The 24,157-nt window shown below is 34.8% G+C and overlaps 1 protein-coding gene across 11 annotated transcripts in view; it reads right to left on the bottom strand.

The window, feature by feature from the left end:
• Positions 1–24,157, bottom strand: part of VPS13B (vacuolar protein sorting 13 homolog B) — a 769,746-nt gene that overhangs the window by 677,948 nt on the left and 67,641 nt on the right. For all 11 annotated transcript variants that reach the window (XR_004279564.1, XM_032316092.1, XM_032316089.1 and 8 more), the window contains exons 5-8: positions 22,643–22,810; positions 17,502–17,683; positions 14,189–14,363; positions 7,657–7,925 (exon numbers count right to left, since the gene is read on the bottom strand). Coding sequence is in view for 10 of the 11 variants with exons in the window: in XM_032316092.1 (XP_032171983.1) it covers positions 7,657–7,925; positions 14,189–14,363; positions 17,502–17,683; positions 22,643–22,810 (794 nt within the window). In the remaining variant the exon portion in view is untranslated. The remainder of the gene's footprint in view (positions 1–7,656; positions 7,926–14,188; positions 14,364–17,501; positions 17,684–22,642; positions 22,811–24,157) is intronic.

Here is a 24,157-nt window from a genome sequence, read left to right as displayed (position 1 = left end):
TTTCCGCTAAGGTCAGGAACACGGCAGGGATGTCCATCATCACCACTGCTATTCAACATAGTACTAGAAGTCCTGGCCTCAGCAATCAGACAACAAAAGGAAATTAAAGGCATCCAAATTGGCAAAGAAGAAGTCAAACTATCACTCTTTGCAGATGATATGATACTATATGTGGAACACCCAAAAGACTCCACTCCAAATCTTCTAGAACTTGTACAGGAATTTAGTAAATTGTCAGGATATAAAATCAATGCACAGAAATCAGTTGCATTTCTCTACATCACCAAGAAGACAGAAGAAAGAGAAATTAGGGATATAATCCCATTTACAATTGCACCCAAAACCATAAGATACCTAGGAATAAACCTAACCAAAGACGCAAAGAATCTATACTCAGAAAACTATAAAGTACTCATGAAAGAAATTAAGGAAGACACAAAGAAATGGAAAAATGTTCCATGCTCCTGGATTGGAAGAATAAATATTGTGAAAATGTCGATGCTACCTAAAGCAATCTACACATTTAATGCAATCCCTATCAAAATCCCACACATTTTTTTCAAAGAAATGGAACAAATAATCCTAAAATTTGTATGGAACCAGAAAAGACCTTGACTAGCCAAAGGAATATTGAAAAAGAAAGCCAAAGTTGGTGGCATCACAATTCCGGACTTCAAGCTCTATTACAAAGCTGTTATCATCAAGACAGCATGGTACTGGCACAAAAACAGACACATAGACCAATGGAACAGAATAGAGAGCCCAGAAATAGACCCTCAATTCTATGGTCAACTAATCTTCGACAAAGCAGGAAAGAATGTCCAATGGAAAAAAGACAGCCTCTTCAATAAATGGTGTTGGTTGGGGCGCCTGGGTGGCTCAGTGGGTTAAGCCGCTGCCTTCGGCTCAGGTCATGATCTCAGGGTCCTGGGATCAAGTCCCGCATCGGGCTCTCTGCTCGTCAGGGAGCCTGCTTCCCTCTCTCTCTCTCTCTGCCTGCCTCTCCATCTACTTGTGATTTCTCTCTGTCAAATAAATAAATAAAATCTTAAAAAAATAAATAAATAAATAAATAAATGGTGTTGGGAAAATTGGACAGCCACATGCAGAAAAATGAAATTGGACCATTTCCTTGCACCACACATGAAAATAGACTCCAAATGGATGAAGGGCCTCAATGTGAGAAAGGAAAACATCAAAATTCTTTTTTTTTTTTAAAGATTTTATTTATTTATTTATTTGAGAGAAAGACGGTGAGAGAGAGCATGACTGAAGAGGAGGTCAGAGGGAGAAGCAGACTCCCCATGCAGCTGGGAGCCCGATGCGGGACTCGATCCTGGGACTCCGGGATCATGACCTAAGGCGAAGGCAGTCGTCCAACCAACTGAGCCACCTAGGCGTCCCAAAATTCTTTTTTTTTTTAAAGATTTTATTTATCCATTTGACAGACAGAAATCACAAGTAGGCAGAGAGGCAGGCAGAGAGAGAGAGGAGGAAGCAGGCTCCCCGCTGAGCAGAGAGCCTGATGCGGGGCTCAATCCCAGGACCCTGAGATCATGACCTGAGCCGAAGCAGAGGCTTCAACCCGCTGAGCCACCCAGGTGCCCCAAAACATCAAAATTCTTGAGGAGAACACAGGCAGCAACCTCTTCGACCTCAGCCACAGCAACTTCTTCCTAGGAACATCGCCAAAGGCAAGGGAAGCAAGGGCAACAATGAACTATTGGGATTTCATCAAGATCAAAAGCTTTTGCACAGCAAAGGAAACAGTTAACAAAACCAAAAGACAACTGACAGAATGGGAGAAGATATTTGCAAACGACATATCAGATAAAGGGCTAGTGTCCAAAATCTATAAAGAACTTATCGAGCTCAACACCAAAAGAACAACTAATCCAATCAAGAAATGGGCAGAGGACGTGAACAGACATTTCTGCAACGAAGACATCCAGATGGCCAACAGACACCTGAAAAAGTGCTCCATATCACTCAGCATCAGGGAAATACAAATCAAAACCACAATGAGATATCACCTCACACTAGTCAGAATGGCTAAAATGAACAAGTCAGGAAATGAGAGATGCTGGCGAGGATGTGGAGAAAGGGGAACCCTCCTATACTGTTGGTGGGAATGCAAGGTGGGGCAACCACTCTGGAAATCAGCATGGAGGTTCCTCAAAATGTTGAAAATAGAGCTACCCTATGGCCCAGCAATTGCACTACTGGGTATTTACCCTAAAAATACAAACGTAGTGATCCAAAGGGGTACGTGCACCCGAACGTTTATAGCAGCAATGTCCACAATAGCCAAACTATGGAAAGAACCTAGATGTCCATCAACAGATGAATGGATAAACAAGATGTGGTATATATACACAATGGAATACTATGCAGCCATCAAAAGAAATGAAATCTTGCCATTTGCGCCGACGTGGATGGAACTAGAGAGTATCATGCTTAGCGAAATAAGTCAATCGGAGAAAGACAACTATCATATGATCTCCCTGATATGAGAAAGTAGAGATGCAACATGGGGGGTTAAGGGTTAGGAGAAGAATAAATGAAACAAGATAGGATTGGGAGGGAGACAAACCATAAGTGACTCTTAATCTCACAAAACAAACTGAGGGTTGCAGGGGGGAGGAGGGTTGGGAGAGGGGAATGGGATATGGACATTGGGGAGGGTATGTGCTACGGTGAGTGCTGTGAAGTGTGTAAACCTGGCGATTCACAGATCTGTACCCCTGGGGATAAAAATATATGTTTATAAAAAATAAATAAATTTTAAAAATTTTAAAAATAAAAATAAAAAATAAAAAGATTTGAGAGAGGGACGCCTGGGTGGCTCAGTTGGTTAAGCAGCTGCCTTCGGCTCAGGTCATGATCCCAGCGTGCTGGGATAGAGTCCCACATCAGGCTCCTTGCTCGGCGGGGAGCCTGCTTCTCCCTCTGCCTCTGCCTGTCATTCTGTCTGCCTGTGCTCACTCTCTCCCCCTCTCTCTCTCTGATAATTAAATAAAATCTTTAAAAAAAAAAAAAAAAAGATTTGAGAGAGAGAGAGACAGCACAAGTGGGAGGGGCCAAGGGAGAGAGAATCTCAAGCAGACTCCGACACTGAGTGTGGAACTTAATACAGGGCTCCACCCCAAGACCCTGATATCATGACTTGAACCAAAACCAAAAGTGAGATGCTCAACCAACCTCAAAATCCAGACACCCCAGTTTTTCTATTATGTATATATTTTTTTAAACATCTTATTGATTGGACAGACAGAGATCACAAGTAGGCAGAGAGACCCATAGAGAAAGAGGAAGGGAAGCAGGCTCTATGCTGAGCAGAGAGCCCAATGCAGGCCTCGATCCCAGGACCCTGGGATCATGACCTGAGCTGAAGGCAGAGGTTTTACCCCACTGAATCACCCAGGCTCCCCTCTATTATATATTTTAAAGATTTGTTTTATTTTTAATTTTACAGACTGATAATTCTTTTCACCAAAGCTAGATCCATGAATTTCAATTATGAAATTTATAATAAAAAATAATTGGTTCCATAGAAAAATTTGAAATGTAAAATAGCACAGCTAATGAATTTTTATCATTTTTGCTCCAACTTTATTACCAAAAAAATCTTCTAAATCAATCAAGCTCAACTTTTGCTAAAACTCATTTTCTACATCTTTCAGGGTTCGTCATATTAGGAAATACTTGATTTTAATTAGAAAAGTCTTTAAAGACTATTTACTTAATTTAAAATATTTTTAATCTACTGTCTAGTGTAGTTATAAATTGTAAACCTTTACCACTGATTTAAAAAGTTTACTTCAAGTAGTTAAACAATCCAAGCCAAATTAAAAACACCATGAGAGCAAAATCCTGATTTTTTTCTTTCCTGTGCTACATGCTACATTTCCAGTACCTAACAAGTTACCTGGAATTAATACCTAGAATATTACTTCACAGGCTGGACCCAGGAGTTTATCTCCTTCAGAAAAATGGTTCTATAATAATCCAACAAAGACAAATAAACTGGAAGAAATAAATTCCTAAAGAGGATCCCAAAATTTTGGAAGACGACAAGCAGATGAGGAGATAGGCAGAAGGATGGAAGATTTATTTGTTGAATATATACTGGCAATTGCCTAGAGTTGAAGATACAAGTAGTCTTTAAAAATTACCACCGACTAAGTTTGGTGTACTACCAAAAAAGAACACCAACAATTTTCTGAAAAGGTTATCACTATTATTCTTTCATCCACTAATGGACATTTGAGTTGTTGTTGTTCTGGTCTTTTTTTTTTTTTTTTTTAAGAGTTTTTGTTTGTGTAATTAAGCTCTACACCCAATGTGGAGCTCAAGAGTCAAGAGTCCCATGCTCTACCAACTGAGCCAGCCAGATGCCCCAAGCTGTTTCAATTCTTTGGCCATCGTAAATATGAATATTTTTGTTCATATTTATTTCATATTTTGTTCATATCACATATGTTCATTTTACTAACATTCGTGTACAACTATTTGAGTGAAGTTTAATTGTTTTGGGTATGCACCTACAACTGGAACTGCTGGGTCATATGATTTTAAGTTTAATGTTTTGAGGAACCACCAAACTGTTTTTCAGAGCGACTGCACCATTTCAAATTTCCACCAGGTTCCCATTTGCTTTTAACCAACTCCACCTAAGATCCCACCACTGTCAAATCACTGTTCGCATCAAGATCACCAAAAATTCCCACAATGCTAAATCCAATAATCCATTGTCACAAATGACCTACTATTGTCAACTTTAAAACATTTATGGTAGGGGCGCCTAGGTGGCTCAGTGGGTTAAGCCTCTGCCTCTGCCTTCGGCTCGGGTCATGATCTCAGGGTCCTGGGATCAAGCCCCGCATCGGGCTCTCTGCTCAGCAGGGAGCCTGCTTCCCCCTCTCTCTGCCTGCCTCTCTGCCTACTTGTGATCTCTGTCAAATAAATAAATAAAATCTTAAAAAAAAAAAAATATGGCATTCAGCTTCCAGATAGACACTCTTGTTTTTCTGCCTAACTTATTTTCAGTTTCCCACGCTATTTCTGCCTTTTCTTTCCAAATAATTAATATCACAGTGCCCCAAAACTTGACCCCAAAACCCCTCCTTTTTAGACATATATATGCTGGTTCCGATCTTAATAAAATCCTCACTCTCCCTTATATACCCAGGCCAAACTTCTAATCTGAACTCTAGATTCATTAATCCAACCCAACAGCTGTACTTCAATATACAGTGGGCATCTTAAACTTGTCTAAAACCAAACTCCTGATTTTATCTCTCTCACAGTCCTCCTCATGTCAAAAAATCCATCCTCAATTCTTCTAGTTGCTCAGGAACCATCCTTGGATTGTCTTCATTTATGTCTCACAATAAAATCTATCATGAAGTTCTGTCCTCTTGACCTTCAAAATACATCCAAAATCCAGCCACATTTCACCACCTCCCCCTGCTATCATCCTAGTGTGGCAATCATTATCTCCTGCTTGCAAAATCCTCTCTAGTCTGATCTTATTTCTGCTTTTGCTCCCTACAATCTATTTGTAACACAGCAACCAGAGTGATGCAGTTTAAAACATAACTCAGATCATCCTGTAACTACTATGCTAAAAATTGTCCAAGAACTTCTTATCTCACCCAGGATTAATGACAAAATCCCTAACCTAAAACGACCTACACAGTTTTACAATTTATGGATCTCTCCCCAATTCCATCCCTTCTTTGACCTGATTTTATACTATTCTCATTTTAGCCCACTCTGCTCTGGCCCCACTGGCTTCCTTAATATTCCTTGAACTTTTGGAAGTCTTCACATTTGCTATTCTTAGAATTTCATTCCTATGTATATACACAGCTTTTTCTTTCATGAGTCTTTGCTTAAAGGTTCCCCTTCCTATTAAGGCCTTCCCTGACCACCCAATTGTAAACTCTTTAATATCTTCCTATCCAATGGACACATTCACTATTCCACTTCCCTCTTTATTTTTCTACTTAACCCTTACCATAATAAATGGGTAGGTACTAAGTAGCTTACTTGCTTATAGTAACAATTTATATTTTAAGAGATATCTATCTCATCTGTTCACTGGGTATCCTTAAAGACAAAATGGGACCTGGCACATAGAAGACAGTAGTATTTATTGAATGAATTAGATACTATTCAAGGATATGACATGTGTGATAATATTATCAATAAAAAGCCAAGAAATAAATACTAGAAATTAAGTTTGGTCTATAACTGAGGGGGAAATAAGACAATATATGATCTAAGAACACACATGGGGTGCCAAAGTACTAATAATTCTATATTTCTTAAAATATAGGGTGCTCCTAATTCAAAGGGATACATGCATTTATATGCTTACTGCAGCATTATTTACAATAGTTAAATTATGGAAGCAGCTCAAGAAGATGTGTGTGTGTGTGTACGTGTGTACGTGCAATGGAATGTTCGGCCATAAAAAAGATTGAAATCGTGCCATTTGCAATGACATGAACAGAACTAGAGGGTATAATGCTAAGCAAAATAAGCTAGTCAGAGATTTCACTTACGTGGATTTTAAGCAACATAAGAGTAAACAAGCAAGCAAAGGGGGAGAAAAAGAGACAAACCAATATATAGACTCTTAACTATGTAGAACAAACTGATGTTTACCAGAAGGGAGGTGGTGAAAAGATGAGTGAGAAAAAGGATGGGGATTATGAAGGGCACTTGTGATGAGCACTGAGTGATGTATGCAAGGGCTGAATCACTCTACTGTACACCTGAAATTAATATTACACCATATGTTAACTGGAATTAAAAACTTAATATTAAAAAATTAAAGTGTTCACTCTACTATTCTTTAACTGGAAAATATCTATTATACAGACTCTTTTGACTATATACTTTACATGTATTTATTAATGGAGAAAGTAGTCTAAGTATGTGAAACACTACTGAACACCCAAGTTAAATGAGGACCTAGAAAAGAAGTAAGACTATCTCAAAGAGTAAAAGGTGAGGAAAGAGTGAAATTTTATGTAAGCAGCGCTTTAAAGAAATTTTGTAATGAAAAAGCCAGAGATCAAACAGTAAGTAGACGTATATATGAATTCAAGGGAAAGGTTTTATTGCAATTCATTTTTTTTTTTTAAAGATTTTATTTATTTGTCAGAGAGAGGGAAAGAGAGCGAGCACAGGCAGACAGAATGGCAGGCAGAGGCAGAGGGAGAAGCAGGCTCCCTGCCAAGCAAGGAGCCCAATGTGGGACTCGATCCCAAGACGCTGGGATCATGACCTGAGCCGAAGGCAGCTGCTTAACCAACTGAGCCACCCAGGCGTCCCTGCAATTCATTTTTAATGGAAATATAAAGGCATCTTTGTTTGCCAATTTGAAGATTCAGTGAGAAGAGAAACCTTCCATGAAACTGAGAAAAATTAATAATAATAATAATAAAGTAGAAAAGGCTTAAAGAGATAGAAAAGGATCAAAATTCAGAATCAGATGAAGGAACACAATTTTATGAAATAAAGATTGCTAGACTATCTTACATCTACTAAGTGTTAAACAAACTTTAAACTAGATCCTTTCCAGAAATCAAAATTTATGCATTAAATTGAAAGAAATATGACAGCAAAAAAGAGAAAACCTACTTTGAAAGTCACAGTTGCCTTTGTACAGTAAAATCCTATAGACACAATGGGATCCCTCAAAGTCTGTGCTTTTTGCTGATGCATAGTTGATGTAGGATCATTCCCAAGGAAGTCTTCCTCACCATCATCGTAACTCACAATTGCAGGCACAAATGACCAGGCCCACGACACCCATCCCTGTGACTGTTCATCCTCTTGCTGTGAATACAGGTCTTGGCCTTTGTACTGAGCAGGATACTGCATATCTATTCTCGTTTCATCCTCGGCACCTATCAAAATAAAGTCATTTTAAATAAATCAAGAGGATTTAACTAAAAGGAAAATTAGGAATGTAAATTCTATAAAAATGTTTCTCCCACATCCTTCTTTCCACATATAAGTAAGTTATACAATGGTTATTATTATTTGAAACCAATAATACAGCATTATATACAAGTTGATTTTTTTTTTAAGATTTTTTTTTTATTTACTTGACAGAGAAAGAGCACATATGCAAGAGAATGCAGGCAGGGGAAGCAGCAGAAGGAGAGTGAGAAGCAGCCTCCTGGCTGAGCAGGGAGCCAGACATGGAACTCAATCTGAGGATCCTGGGATCATGACCTGAGCCAAAGGCAGCCGCTTAACTGACTGAGCCACCCAGGCGCCCTACTACTTTCAAGTTTCTATATGTTGTACTATGTTAATCCCCTTTCAATTGTGGACTATGATTAATCATAGTCCACAATTAATGTTCTATAGGGCATAGTTTATAAAATAACTCTAAATGTATTTGCTAAATACAAAGCATAAATTCATTCTTTAGCATTCCACTAATTAAAAACTTCCTCCCCAAAATAAGGCTAACGTGCTGAAAAACTGACTTCTCAGAAGCATATTCATGTCAGAAATATTCAAGAAAAGTTCTTTATTTCCTGATACACCCAATAAAAATGTCAGGCACTCCTAGACAAAAAAGAAACCCCCTCCAAAAATAACTATCCTTAATGATGAAAGTAATTATTATAACAAATTATTGTTATATGGGGGCGCCTGGGTGGCTCAGTGGGTTAAAGCATCTGCCTTCCGCTCAGGTCATGATCCCAGGGTCCTGGGATCGAGGCCCGCATTGGGCTCTCTGCTCGGCAGGGAGCCTGCCTCCTCCTCTCTCTCTGCCTGCCTCTCTGTCTACTTGTGATCTCTGTCTGTCAAATAAATAAATAAACTCTTTAAAACAAATAAAATAAATAAAATTTTTAAAAATTATTGTTATATGAAGCTAAAAAAATACTGTTGGTGATTCTTTCTTATTAGTAGGAACATATATTAGTAACTTTCCTATTCTACATATGAAAAAATTTTAGCAAATTACTTTCATTTGGTTAGAAATTGGCAAAGGATTTAGATCCCAACCACTCCAACTCATTCTACCTTTGTAAAGACAAACTGCACCAAACTCCATTAACATTACCCTAACAATACAAACAAAAAAAAGCTCATCATGGAATTTAGAAAAAACATTACTTTTTTAGAGAATTCATGGTATAAGCAGTGTCCAGCAGATTCAAGCTATCTAGTCTTCAGTAATAAATCTTTAAATATCATTAAATAAATCATTAAATATCATCTTCATTCAGAACCAGATTTCTGGCTAGAAAAACTTTGTAACTTTTTAAATCCTTATGGCAGGAGACTCTTGGAATATCCTAAATGTATAGTTTATGAAACATGGCCATTCACCTTAGTTCATGTGGGAAGAAAAAGACTTCATAAGTAGTAACTAAAGAACCTAATATACAGTACTAAGAAACTTTAGCCATTTTCCTTCAAAATAAATTATAAAAATTACAAATCCAAAAAATATTTTGTATATTCTTTATATCTTGCTGTTTAGCCATAAACATTTTATCAGTTTCTGCTGGGGAACAAATAAAACCTGTTATCAAATGCCCCCGTAAGACCTTAAATTGGACATCATTAATGATCACCTTGGTTATAAAACAAGGCAGGTCACCTCCACCCAGGCAGCAGTGACCAGGTTGAGTCCAGAGCTAGACTCGACCTCGGTTGTCTAAACCATTAAAACAGAAGAAGTATCCACTGCTTGATCTTGTGAAACAAAAGAAACATCACTAAAAATCGGCCACTATAATTTATACTTAATTAAAAATTAGGAGGGATTTTGATGAAAGATGCTTCCGAAGTTTCAAATCTTTGCTTACTGCCTTGCAGAAAGAATGGATTAGAGTCCTGAAACGAAAAAAGCATCTCCCTAATCTCTGGGTAGAATATCCTAAAATATTCTTTTCCTTCGGAAGAGTGCAACTTTTCTGGGGCCCTCTAACAGAATTCAGGAAATTCATGAATTGTGATGGAAAAATACATATTAAGTATTTAAAATGTAGCACTTTCAATTATGAATGTAGGTAACAAATTGCAGTTGCATAGTTTAATTCTAAATAAAAGTAATAAATCACAGTTGCATCACCATTAATTACAAAACCTACAAAAATCAGTTCAAACATCAGTAATGAAGCTATCTCAAAATATCAAAATACATGTTCATTCATCTCTGAACACGAAAGACCTGTTCAGAGAGAGCTCGTCATATCTGCAGAGCATCCCACTCCAGGCCTCAGCTAAGTATTACTCAATTTCATGCAAGGAAACTGTTGAGGCCACCAGAAAGAACTACCATAAAAAAGGCAAGAAAACAAACCCTAAGACTTACACAAAATTGGAACTAGTTTGTGATCTCAACAAAAGAAAGAAAAAAACCTTTAATTCATTACTCATCAGGAAAGTACTCAAAAGGCTGACTGTCAGTGGTAAGACAAAACTAGTGGCGGCTCTGATCCCAACTAAGAAACACTGAAAGCAAGACAAGTGAATTAAATTATTTCTAAGTAACTTAACTTGTTGCTACATACAAATATATCCAGCATCCAACAAGATAAAGTTCACAATGCCTGGCATCAAATTAAAAATTATCGGGCATACGAAAAAGAAAATATATAACACAGGTAAGGGAAAAAGTCAATACAAAAAGATCTAGGAATGATACAGTTTAGCATTAGTAAACAGACATTAAAACAGTTATATAAATAAAATGAGATATTTAAGAAAGCATAAATAAATAAGTTTTTTTTAACAACTAAACTTCTAGAGATGAAAAATACAGTATCTGAGGTGAAATATAAACTAGCTATGATAAATAGCAGATTAGATACAGATGATTAGTGAACAAGAACAGAAAAAGAAAACTCAACAACCAAAAAAGAGAACAAAAATGAACAAGAGCATCAGAGAGCTTTGATGAACTTCAAGAAACCTAATATACATGCAATTAGTCTCCAAAGGAGAGAGAGCTGAAAAACAGTTCAAGAAATAATGCCCACGAATTTTCTAAATATATATGAAAACTATAAACCTACAGACCTAAAAACCTTACTGTATTCCAAACACAAGTAATATGAAGAAAGAATACCATTGCATATCAAAATCAAGATTCTTAAAAACTTCTGTGAAGAGGTTCACAGGCTTGACCAGAGTGCCAAAGGAATCCATATACCCACAATAAAAGGAACCCTGCTTTAGACAGATGAGAAAACTAATTTCAACTACTCTGCAAGCAAACAGAGTTGCTTTCTCCCTTTTTTAACATAGAGAAACCTAGTAACTTCTAAGAGGACAAATCAGTTATAAAGGAAAAATTTGAAATCTACATTTAATCAAAATTTAAAACTTTTCTCAAGATACCAATTAAAAAAATGAATTAGTCAAGTCACAAGCCAGCAAAAAATATTCCCAAAACACGTATATGACATAGTATTTGAATTCGGAATATATTAAAAAATTACGAATCAGTAATGAAACCCAACAAAGGTTTAAAAATAGTCAAAGAGTTAAACATTCTTCACAAAGGTAAATACATTAACGGTCAATAACCACACGAAAAACTTCAAAATAACTACTCATCAATGAAATGTAAATCAAAACCACAATGAAATACCACAACACATCCATCAGGATGGCAAAGAGTTAAAAAAAAAAAAAAAAAAAGACAACACCAAATGCTAGCAAAGATGTGGAACAACTAGAACTCTCCTACAATGTTGTGGAAATGTAAAACAGCACATGCAGCACAACCTCAACATAAAATTCCACTGTTAGGTATCTACCCAAGAGAAAGTACAGCACAGATCTACAAGAGGCTTGTAGAAAAATGTCCATGACAGCTTTATTTATAATAGACAAAACTGGAAACAACACAAATATCCATCAACAGGAAAATGGCAAAAATAAACTATGGTATATTCATACAATGTATCTACCAATAAAAGGGAAAAAACTACTGATAAATGCAACAACACAGATGAATCTCCAAAATATTACACCTTCAGGGCAGCAAAAATATTCTGGAGAGATCATAATGATGACCATATGTCACCATGCCTTTGCCAAAACCCATAGGACGTCAAATACCAAGAATGAATCGTAATGTTAACTACACACAGGTATAGACATTTCTCAAAACTTAAATAGTATACTTAAGATTTATGCATTTCACTTTGTAAATTAAACCCTCAAAAAAAAATAAAAGGAACCATTAAAAAATACAAACTCTACTTAACAATAAGCTGCTGAAATCTAGGGGTGAAATGTACTGATGTCTAACCTACTTTGAAGTCATCAAAAGCACTGGTTAAACTGATGGAGAAGTTGAACGAACAGCTATGTGACAAAGCAAATTTAACAAAATATTAAGTATAGAATCTAGATGATGAGTATATGGGTGTCCACTGGATAATACACTTTCTACCTTTCTATATATTTGAAATTTGTCATAATAGCATGTTGAAAAAAAATTGAGCACCTTCTGGTGCTAGGTTTTGTTCTAGATGTTAGACATTATTCCTGTTTCAGCAGTTCATGGTCTTGGGGCACCTGGGTGGCTCACTCAGTTAAAGTCTGCCTTCGGCTCAGGTCATGATCTCAGGATCCTGGGACCAGGCCCTGCATCAGGGTCCCTGCTAAGCAGGGGAGTCTGCTTCTCCCTCTCCCTGTGCAGCTCCCCCTCCTTGTGCTCTCTTGCTCTCTCCCTCTTTCTCTCTGTCAAATGAATAAATAAAACCTTTAAAAAAAAAAAAAAAGTTCATTGTCTAACAAGAATTCACTGTCCAGTGTGAAATAAAGGTATGTTTTCTAGGTACATACACTTATTAATGTAATTCCCTAAGCTTTTAAGGTTTTTCATAAAGTTTTTCATAAGCTGTAATTTAAATATAAAATTTCACATTTAGAAGTGTACAACTCTGTTTTTAATATAATCACAAAAATTGTGCAACCATCATCACTATCCAATTTTAGAACATTTTCATCACTCTAAAAAGAACACCTTTAGCAGTCACTCTCCATTTCCTTCTCTCCCTAGGCCCTGGTTACTAATCTACTTTCTACTTCTATGGAATTGGCTATTATGGACATTTCATATAAATGAAATCATACCATGTCTTCCTTTCTGACTGGCTGCTTTCACTTAAGATATTTTTGAAGTTCATCATGATGTAGCATGTATCAGCTTTTCATTATTTTGTATAACTGAATAATATTCTAGGGTATGGATATATCACAATCATTTATCCATTCATCAGGTGACGGACATTTGGGTTGTTTCACTTTTTGGTTATCATGAATAATGTTTCCATTTAACATTAACATATAAATTCTTATATGGACATGTGTTATCAATTCTTTTACATATATACCTAAGAGTGAGATTGCTGGGTCATGTGGTAATTCTATGTTCAATTTTTTTAAGGAACTAGATTGTTTTCCGAAACAGCTCTACAATTTTACATTCCTACAAGCAACATAAAGGTTCCAACTTCACCACAATCTTGCCAACACTTGTCATTATGTGTCTTTTGATTATAGTCATGCCAGTGGCCTTGCAGTGATGTCTCACTGTGGTTTTAAGGGAAGAGAACACATCTTTTTATCTGTGTTTTCCCACGTTACCAGTGTTCAGTACATTCAGTAGACTTAAGTACAAGTATAATGAACTGAATAACTGAGGTTAACCCACTAGTATCATTCAATGAAACATACACTCCATCAATAATGTCTAATTAACTAGGTATCCTCCAATGAGTACATAGTTAAGTGTAACTATAGTTAAATATAATTACATATAATAATTAAGTATATCTAACTCCTGTGTAACTCTTGGCAAGCCTTTGCAAAAAATTAACAATACCTCAATTTATTAGGAAATGCTGACGATGCATTACCTTAATTTTCATGTAACATACATTCTGAACATGTATACCTATTAAAAATATTAGAGTTACTTTAAGAATGTAAAAAGAAAATCACAGTAATATCCAGCATATACAGGGGGAAAAAAATCAAGTAGTGTCAAACAACCAAAATAAAATCAACCCATCATATTGAAACATTGAAAATTCAATCTAATGTTTTAGTTTTCAAAGTTTCACAATGGTGAAAAAGCATATAAACAACAGTTAAAAGATAAAGTTTTTGTTATATTTACCTGTAATGTTTCCTAACATATCTTTATTGTGACAGGTAGGCTCTTCCATTTCCCCATCTTTAAAATTGCCTATTTCCCCATAGTAAAGAGCAATCCCAAGTTGCATTATACGGATAAACATAGGCAGTTGTTGATCTGTGATAGAAAGTTTCAAACTCTCTACTAAGGTATGAATCTGTATTTGAAAAAAAACAAACATCAACAAAAGCATGTTCAAAGGAAGTACCTTTTAACATAAATAGATAAATGTTAAAAGTCCTAAAATGGAGAACACCATAAAAGAAAAGTAATGTCCCAAACATTTCTAATACATAAGCCAAAATAATTTACTCTGATATCTTAGGAATTAAATTTGCTACAATGACCAATCAACGTTAGATAGAAACTGTACTAAGCCAAATTATGTAAGTACAAATAGAAATGATGATGTTAGTCACACTAGACTTCTAGATAATTTTTCCAGAAATAAAGTTATGAAAACAAAATATCAACTCCATAGTATGAAGAATATCATAGCACTCCCCCCAAAATCAGAGAGATTTGTCACACCAAGAACAAAAGTTTCATAATGTCATTTTAATAAAACCTGAATCACTCTTTCCAGCTTTATTAACCAAGAAGACTACATACACATTCCAAAAGTGTAATAAGTGAGAAAATTACTAACATTACAACTACAGAAGTATGAACTTAATAAAATTTTGTCTAATATTGAAAACCAAGTGACATACATGTTCAGGAAAGTTTTCCAAACAAGTTTTAAGAGATTTAAATAGGACATAAAATTTGTAACATGAATCAGTTATAATAAAGAAACAAGATTAATTACAAAAAACAGGATATATAGCAATCAAAGTTACCCTTACAGAAAGAAAGATATTAATAAAATATAAAACAGTCTCAGTGTAATGTTCCCTGCTATTATATAAACATGGAATAAAACCAATTAAGCCATAAAGTCAAGTCTCTTGGAAGGTTTATTCTGACTTCCAGGACTCTTGGAAGGTATTTGAGGGTTTATGAAACATGAAAAAGTAATAGTAATCATATTTTTAGGATTAAAGGCACAAACGTTTGTATTTGAAGGGGAAGAAAACTGCAAAGTCTATATTTAATTATGAGTAAAGGTTTCTTAAAACTGACTTAAAAATCATACACTAAACAGACCAAGAAAAAGTAAAAGAAAGTTTGGTACAAGGACAAGAGAGTGTATGGTGCAGGCCTGCCGAGCTCTTCTTAATTTGGTATTTTTCTATCCATCCTTTTCTATCCATCCATCCTTTTAAAATATTGTATGGCACTGGGGCACCTGGGTAGCTCAGTGGGTTAAAGCCTCTGTCTTCGGCTCAGGTCATAATCTAAGGGTCCTAGGATCAAACGCCGCATCAGGCTCTCTACTCAGCAGGGAGCCTGCTTCCCCACTCTCTCTCTCTCTGCCTGCCTCTCTGCCTGCCTCTCTGCCTGCTTGTGATCTCTGTCTGTCAAATAAATAAATTAAATCTTTAAAAAGAAAAAAAAAAGAAATTTTTCAAAAATAGGGGAAATGTTACGTAAGTTATATACTCATAAAATCTATAACTCAGATGACACAAAACATAGGACGTATTTGTCCTAAGAGATAGAAAATTGTAAAAAGCCAACCCAAAATGTAGATAAATTTAAAAACCACTTAAATATATGTGAGAGGTTTAAATAAATAACTACAGTATCTGGACTATTCTGGGAAATCCCCTCTCTTCTAGGTGATCAGTGAGGTTACCCATGTGCTTTTAATATATATTCCTAGGACTGGGAGTTAGAAGAATGACAGACAGATCTAACTAAAATGGCAAATCTTACACCACAATGTTATTAATAAAAAACTCAATTTTATTTCAGCTGAACATAATGGAACCCCATATTTGGCGATTACCAGGGTTAAAATCCCCATGTCAACAAACTTACTTAATATTAAGATGCTTTTTAAGATGATATATCATGCCTAATCAATTTTGAGAATACAAACTTAGATGACAACACTCAGTTTCCCTCGAATTCATTTTTTACTTTACTCTAATTTAGCCACCTTCTAGAATGTGTAATTACATTTGTACTAAAGATCAATAAGTTTATTTTATACTGTAAGGCATCCAGTATCTGCTTTCAAAATGCATCTTGAATTTACCCTTAACGTTCCCCAATGTTCCTAGCAGGTTCAAGGTGAAAGAAAGAAAGTAAGTCCATTATCCCAAGAGAGAGGCAACAATACTATTGAATTAATAGTTCCCTATGCTTATTTTCAGCAAAGTAGCTAATTCAAAAATAGAAGGAAAAAGTAACAGAATTTCAATAAATTGATGTGCATTGTATACAATGGGGAGAAAACTAGAGCACTGATAACTGAACCACTACCAAATTAAAGTAAGTGGATTTCATGAATAAATATATAGTAAAGCTACAGAAAAGAGAAAGTGACATGTTTTTTAAAAAGACAGTACTAAAAAATAAGTTATACAACCAGGCACATCAATACCTGTGTTCAGACTCAGGGGCAGCTTTTCCATTCTAGCACTTTAGTATTCAAAGGCATGAAACTCAACAATAAATATTCATTCCACATTAAAACTTAGTTATTAACACGATCACAAGCTACTCTGTGAATTCTTTTTCAAAAACTGAGATATGGATAGAAGTTTAGAAAACTGTTATACGAGGAAAGAAGTAAGATTTACATGAAGAGACTAACTATACACGTTGAAAATATATTCCTATTCCGGGATCTTGGGAGAACAAACTTTCACATTACCTAAAAAATTCCTACAGGCAAGATTTTCATTACATTCTGAATCCATATATCAAACACTAAAATTTCCTGAACCAATAAACTAAGATAGTAGGTCAGTATATTAAACCGTATAAAGTCATCTAAGAGGGACAATAACTATAGTTATCAGATCATATTAAATAAATTATAAAGATTGAAATATACATTGATATTCAGTCCACTATGTGTATAATTACACTTTTAATAGGATTTCTTCTATTCATTTAAAAGAGGAAAAAAAATGAATAAACAGTTGGAGAAACTATAAAGGAAACTACAGTTTCAGGGAGAAAAAAAAGTCCCCAAAATCTCTCTAGTACAACACACAATGCAGAAAGTTTTAATATACAATAAACAATATAACCTAAAATTATAAATAGAAATAAAACTCTAGCAAAAACTAATGATATATATTTTTATGAGGTTAATTTCTTCTTTAATAGCACCTACAAGAACCAATAAAACAAAATGGAGACATGGAACTCAACTACTAGAAAAAGAAACACCTACTTTAATAACAGATGGCATCTTGGAATTTAGATTATCATATGTGAAATGCAGACGAGTTCTGAAGGAACATTTATACAATAAAGGATCCTGGTAAAATTCTATTTTACCACTAGCATTTCGTTTATCAAGACAAACTGTACAGTCAGAAAAATTGATAACTTTTCTCAGCACCAGATCAGTTGCTAAAAAAAAGAAAAAAACATTTTAAGTAAAAAGGAAAATTAGCAAAAAAAGCAACAATTATTTATTAGTACAAATAGTAAGATTAATAGAGCATTAAATACATGATGCCAGAATCTATGCAAATAATTTCTCTATTATTTAAATCCTCCAACAACCTTATGAAATAGGCACAAAAATCCCCTTTGCAAGTAGGAAGAATCAAAGTACAAAGAAGTGAAATAGTTTGTCCTCAATTTGCTCGGTATCTAACTACAAATTTAAGACAAAATTTATAAAAACTTGTGCTATATTCTGCGTCTGCAATGAGATATCAAATAACTTGAATATAATACTTGAGAAACCACATTAAAAATAACATTCTGAGCAGGAGTCACTCATTTAATGTCTAACATTAAAAAATCCACAGTTTCTCTAAACCTGTACTCTCCAGTAATAGCCACCAGCAATATCTGCTATTTAAATTTATATATAAGTTAAAATTATACAAAAATAAAATTTCAGTTCCTCGGCTACATTAGCAACATTTCAAGTCCTCAATAGCCACATGTGGCTAGTAGCTACAGTACTAGACTGTAAAAATATAAAACATTTCCATGACCCAGAAAATTCTAGTGGATATCACTGCTCTAAACAATTGATGAAGAAAGTACCACATTACCAATAAGAGCATACAGTTTGTTTTCAAGGGAATAAAAATAAAACAACTGCCGGTAAAGTATCAAACTAGAAAATGAAAACTTTAGCAATGAGAAGTTTTATTCCTAATAGGCAATTCCTAGGTAAATAAATATTAGGCCTAAATCTATTTACATGGTATATAAATAAATCATTTAGTTACTGATATATTTCTTTGTGTACACATATGTAATAAAAGTAGAATTAGAAATGAAAAAAACCTCTAGATATTTTCTTCCCTCTCTTTATGATAATTCACTAAGTGTTTGCTCTCAGACGCTGCTATTTAAATTTATATATAAGTTAAAATTATACAAAAATAAAATTTCAGTTCCTCGGCTACATTAGCAACATTTCAAGTCCTCAATAGCCACATGTGGCTAGTAGCTACAGTACTAGACTGTAAAAATATAAAACATTTCCATGTCTTCTCCCCTCTGCTACCTTTTAATATTTACATCCCTCTTTTTAAAAGATTTGAAAACTGAGGCACAGTAAGGGGAAAGAGTTTAATGTTAGTTTAAAAAGGACAGAACCGTCATTCGAACTCTGGCAACCTTACTTGAGAGTTCAGGTTTTTAATCTATTACGCTGTAAGAACATAAAGTGGTCTACATTTTGAGGGTATTCTAGAAAATTATCATTCACTGACAAAGGAAATCATTAAAGCTTTGAAAATATTTTTCTTAAACACTAAATATAACAACTACCTTTTAAAAACTAACAAAATGAATTCTAGTTCAAGTACTTACTTTAGATAATGTGTTGCAATTTAATCTGAAAAATGAGGATAATAACTATGTCTACCCAACTCTGGAGAACTCGAAAATGACCTGGCCTTATCTGAAAACGTGAAGATTTGCTATCCTCCCATCTAACAAACCCATTCCTAAGTGTATGTCCTTAAGAAATGCTTACACATATGCATCAAAAGGTATGTACAAAGATTCCTAAAAGCATTGTTTGTAATAGCAAAAATCGGGAAACATCCCAAATGCCCATCACCACAACAATTAAATTCTGGCATATTTAAACAGTAGAATATTATTCACAAGTAAAAATAAGTGATCTATAACTACATGTAACAATATGGAAAAATATTAAAAGCATGACACTAATTGAAAACAGGAAACTTTTGAGGCTTTACTCAAACCTCAAATTCCCAAAATAGAGCACACTATTTTTACAAAGCTCAAAAATACATGTAATACATTGTGTATAATCCACATCTGATACTTTTTTATTGAGATAAAATTCATGTAACATAGAATTAACAAGTTAGGGGTGCCTGGCTGGCTCAGTCAGTTGAGAATCTGCTTCAGCTCAGGTCATGATCCCAGGGTCCTAGGATAGAGACCCACATGGGGCTCCCTGCTCCACAGGCAGTCTGCTTCTCCCCCTCTCCCTGCTCATTCTCTCTCTCTCTCCCTCTCTCTCAAATAAATAAAATCTTTTTTAAAAATTAACAATTTAAAGGGTACACAGAGTGGCATTTGGTATACTGAGAATATTCAGTGTCCAGCACCACAATTAATTTTAAAACTTTTACAACACGTCAGAAAAGAAAACTCTGTACCCTTGAGCTATCATCCCTCCAATCCCCTCCTTGCCCTCCCTACTTCCCAATCCTGAGACAGTCCCTAATCTACTTTCTGTCTATATAGATTTGGCTCTTCTGTGTAGTTTATAAGAGGAATCCTGCAATATACAATACACAACTTCTCTGTCTGGCTTTTAAAAACTTAGAACGTTTTCAAGGTTCATTCACATTGTAGCATACATTAGTACTTCATTCCTTTTTATAGCACAAGTCTTTTTAAGCAATTAAATGATAAAATTTAATACAGCAGATAACTCTAGGTGGAAAGCAGATCAGGAAAAACACATTTGTGGGGGTAAACTACTGTGTATGTTCTAGATACTCAGAGGAAAGGTGCTCATCATATTGTTTAATAATAAAATATGTGACCTAAATCTTTGTAAATATAAAATGTTTTAGTAAAAATAAAAGGGTAAATAATAGTAACTGTCTCAGAAGGTAAAAGATTAAAAACAGATAATGTACAAAAGCATAGCACCAGGCCCAGCAATTAACAAGAACTCAACAAGTGAAAGATACTATTTTTGCTGTTTTTATCATCATCCTCATCATGAACTTTCATGTGGTATGATACTTGATTTTCTTAAGGACATCAGCATATTGGTAGTTACGATAATTCACATTTTACAAATGACTCACTGAAGTTATACTAAGTTAGAATGGTGGAGGGAAGACTCAAACTAGGATGCCCCAACTCCCAACCCAAGACTCTAATTCATTATAATTTCCCAAAGTGATATTTACATTAGTTGTATAATAAACCATAGAAATCTCTTCCCATAAAATGTCAACACATTCATTCAATCCTGCATTACCCAGTCCTGCTTGTTTTCCATTTTTCTTAATGTTTCCTTGTGGTCTTTGTATGAAATATTTTCCCCAAAGAGGATGGAGGGAGGCATTAACGATGTCTCAGAGACAATGCTTGGGACTTTGCATATGCACTGATTAATGCCTCACAACAAAACTGTGAGATCAATATTATTCTTCATTTTAAAACATAATGACTAAGGGGCACCTGGGCAGGCTCGGTCTGTACAGCATATGACTCTTAATCTCAGGGTTGTGAATTCCAGCCCCATGTTGGTGTGGAGCCTACTGTCAAAAGAAAGGGGGAAAAAAGCGAAGACTGAAGTTTGGAGAACACACAAAAATGAGACTATCAAATTCTGCTAGATCCTAGTTGTATGCCTAAACTAGGCAAACTAGGCAAGTTAAGTAACCTTGAGACTAAATTTCCTTCTGTTTTCCTTTAAGTAGGACTTAAGATGAGCAGGTGAATATATAAGTAAATGAGAAAGAGTATCACTTGATGGAGTTATGAGAATTTGAGAAAATAAATGTAAAAATTTTAATAGCTCATTTTCAGAGGTCTATGTATGAGGTACTTTTATAAGTGCCTTCAGTGCATTAATGTATTTAATAAAATAACTCTATAAGGAAGCTCTTATTTTACCCCCATTTTACAAATGAAGAAACTAAGAAATGGTCAAGTGACTCACCCAAGGTCATATAGTTCTACTAAGTGGGATAACCAGGATCCAAACTCCGGTCGTCTAGCTTTAGTGCCCACACTGTTAACAAATACATACCCTGGCAAGTCAAAGATAAAAGGTACTCACAATAGTCTCCTCACTATCTTTTCTTTTCTTCATCTTTTTAAAAAAGATTTTATTTATTTATCTGACAGAGAAAGAGAGTACAAGCAGGGGGAACAAGCAGAAGGAGTAACAAACTCCCCACTAGGCAAGGATCCTGAAGTGGGGCTCAATCCAAGCATCCTTGGATCATGACCTGAGCCAAAAGCAGACACTAAATGAGCCACCCAGGCACCCCTCCTCACTATATTTTCAAAAAATGTCCACTCTTTACCCTATCAGAATATTTCTCAATATTATGATTTAGTAATCTCTTCTGACAAATGAAGCAGTATCTCTTTCACAGCTGTATTTTCAATGCTTATTAGCACAATGCCTACTATGTAAAACATAATAAAATAGTAATAATGGTAGTTACTAAAATTGTATTACTTAATAGTTCTTTTAATATAAGCAGGAGGAGATTACAGCATGTCATACTCAAAAGAGACTTTAGGATTATCCAGAAGTCCCAAATATACTCTGGAATATACAAACCCAAAACACAGATCAGATACATTGTTTTGCCATTATGGAGCACAAAAGCAATGTGTTCCTTTTTCTCCTTCAAATATGTTAAAAATTTTAACTATTTTTATTACTACAACCCCAATGCACTGTAAAATGTTATAAGATACACTTGAAACATGCATGTGGTAGGTAAGAAAGAATAAAAATTAATAATATTAAAAATGGAGTCTGGGATTTCCTAATCTGAGGGTCTATTAAACCCCCTATAGCTGTATGCTAATTTTTTTAAGAGTTTATTTATTTGGAGAGGGAGAAGGAGACTTCCCGCTGAGCAGGGAGCCCAGTGAAGGACTCAATCCTGGGATTCCAGGATGACTTGAGCCAAAAGCAGATGCTTAACCAACTGAATCACCTAGGCACCCGATATGCTAAACCTTATATATGTTCATTTTTCTAGGCTGAGGCATAAAGCTCTCATCAGGTTTATCAGAGCCAGCTGGCCCACAAAAGGTTTAGAAACCAAGATAACTATTCCAATAATGGAAAAATCTACACTTTTCTTAATATATACTCACCAGAAATATCCATGAATGCACGATCCCATAATTCACCTACTGTATAGCACTCTGCAGAAGTGATATTGACTGAAAGAACAATATCATCTTCAACATATTTTAGTATGAGATTATTTATAACAATATTTACATTATTTACAACTCGTCTAATCAGACTCTGCACATAACCTATAAAATAGAGGGGAAAAAAAGATTCAATTAGCCATAGGTCTGTCAATAAAGAATTATTCATAAAATGTTACTGAACTTAACTTATATGATAGGTGGGTATCATTTAGCATATTTTGCAAAGAGGAAACAGATAGGATTGCAAAACTGACACAACTAATAAGTAGAAGATCCGCCCCCAAATACCACTACGAAGAAGTTCTATATAAGGAAGTGTTCATGTACTAAGAGAACTCAGAGAGACTATACTAGATCCCAGTCAATGATAATCCTATACTCAGTATTTTGCCTGGTTTCTGCCTATTTTAGGAACATTTTCCCAATGAAACAATGTTACTATGTGCTGATTATACAACATATTAGAAGTGTTGCTTCTTTAAGTTTCTTCTTGAGCCATCTTTTCTTTCCACTCTAAATAGCCATAAGAAAATTCAAAAGTTAGGCTGGGAGGAAGAAAAATAGGAAAAATATGACTACCATAATGGATTCAAGTATTTCTACTTACTAATAATACTGAAGCAGGGTACAGGAGAGAATAAAAATAAGGAAGAAAATATAGACAGAATTTAGAAACAGAGACAAAAAACACAATGAAAGCAAAGAAAAAAGAAAAGTATGGAAGAACTGAGAAAAGCATAATGTGAACACAGGGAAATAATAAACAAATAGTTAAAAACAACAACAACAGAAGTAACTAGTGAACATTCTTTTTTGTCATAGCTTGCCTAAAATCTCCGAAATTTTCTTTTAATTTTATAATACTATGGGATACTCCACATTCTCAGAAGTTTCTCACACAATAAATGTGTATACAGATACATTAGTTAGAAATTTAATTGAAAATATAAATAAAAAACAAACAGCATTTTAAGAAGACACAGGAGAAAAAGATGAAAAACTTCACTTGATTCAAATGCATTTCCCACTACAAAACTTATTTAAAAAGTAACTAAAATTTTAGCTATTTTATGAACTATCCTGCTTATATTCAGAACTTGACTGGGCAAAACAGAATCAACTTCTGTCAGCAACTGACATTGTTAACAACTACACTAAATCCTGCTGAAAGGAAGCCTATTTAAATCCATTCAACCAGAGCACCTTTGCAAAAACCAACTCCTTCATTCATTCCTAAAGGATACACATAGGAAAAAAATATAAAACAACAAAGTTCAATTTTTTCTCTTATCTAGATGTAAACTTTTAGCAGCTTTTAGAGTACCAATTATCATATGCTACAAAATTAACAACATATCAATAAATTTAAAGTAATAAATATTCTTTCATGAGAGTAAACACTAAAATAATGCTTAACAAATTAAGCTTCCAAAAGAAATTTTAAAAATC

Source organism: Mustela erminea, chromosome 16 (genome assembly GCF_009829155.1).
Source record: "Mustela erminea isolate mMusErm1 chromosome 16, mMusErm1.Pri, whole genome shotgun sequence".
Taxonomy (NCBI): domain Eukaryota; kingdom Metazoa; phylum Chordata; class Mammalia; order Carnivora; family Mustelidae; genus Mustela; species Mustela erminea.
Note: the sequence above shows the minus strand (reverse complement) of the source record. Positions and strands in the feature narration are given on the sequence as shown.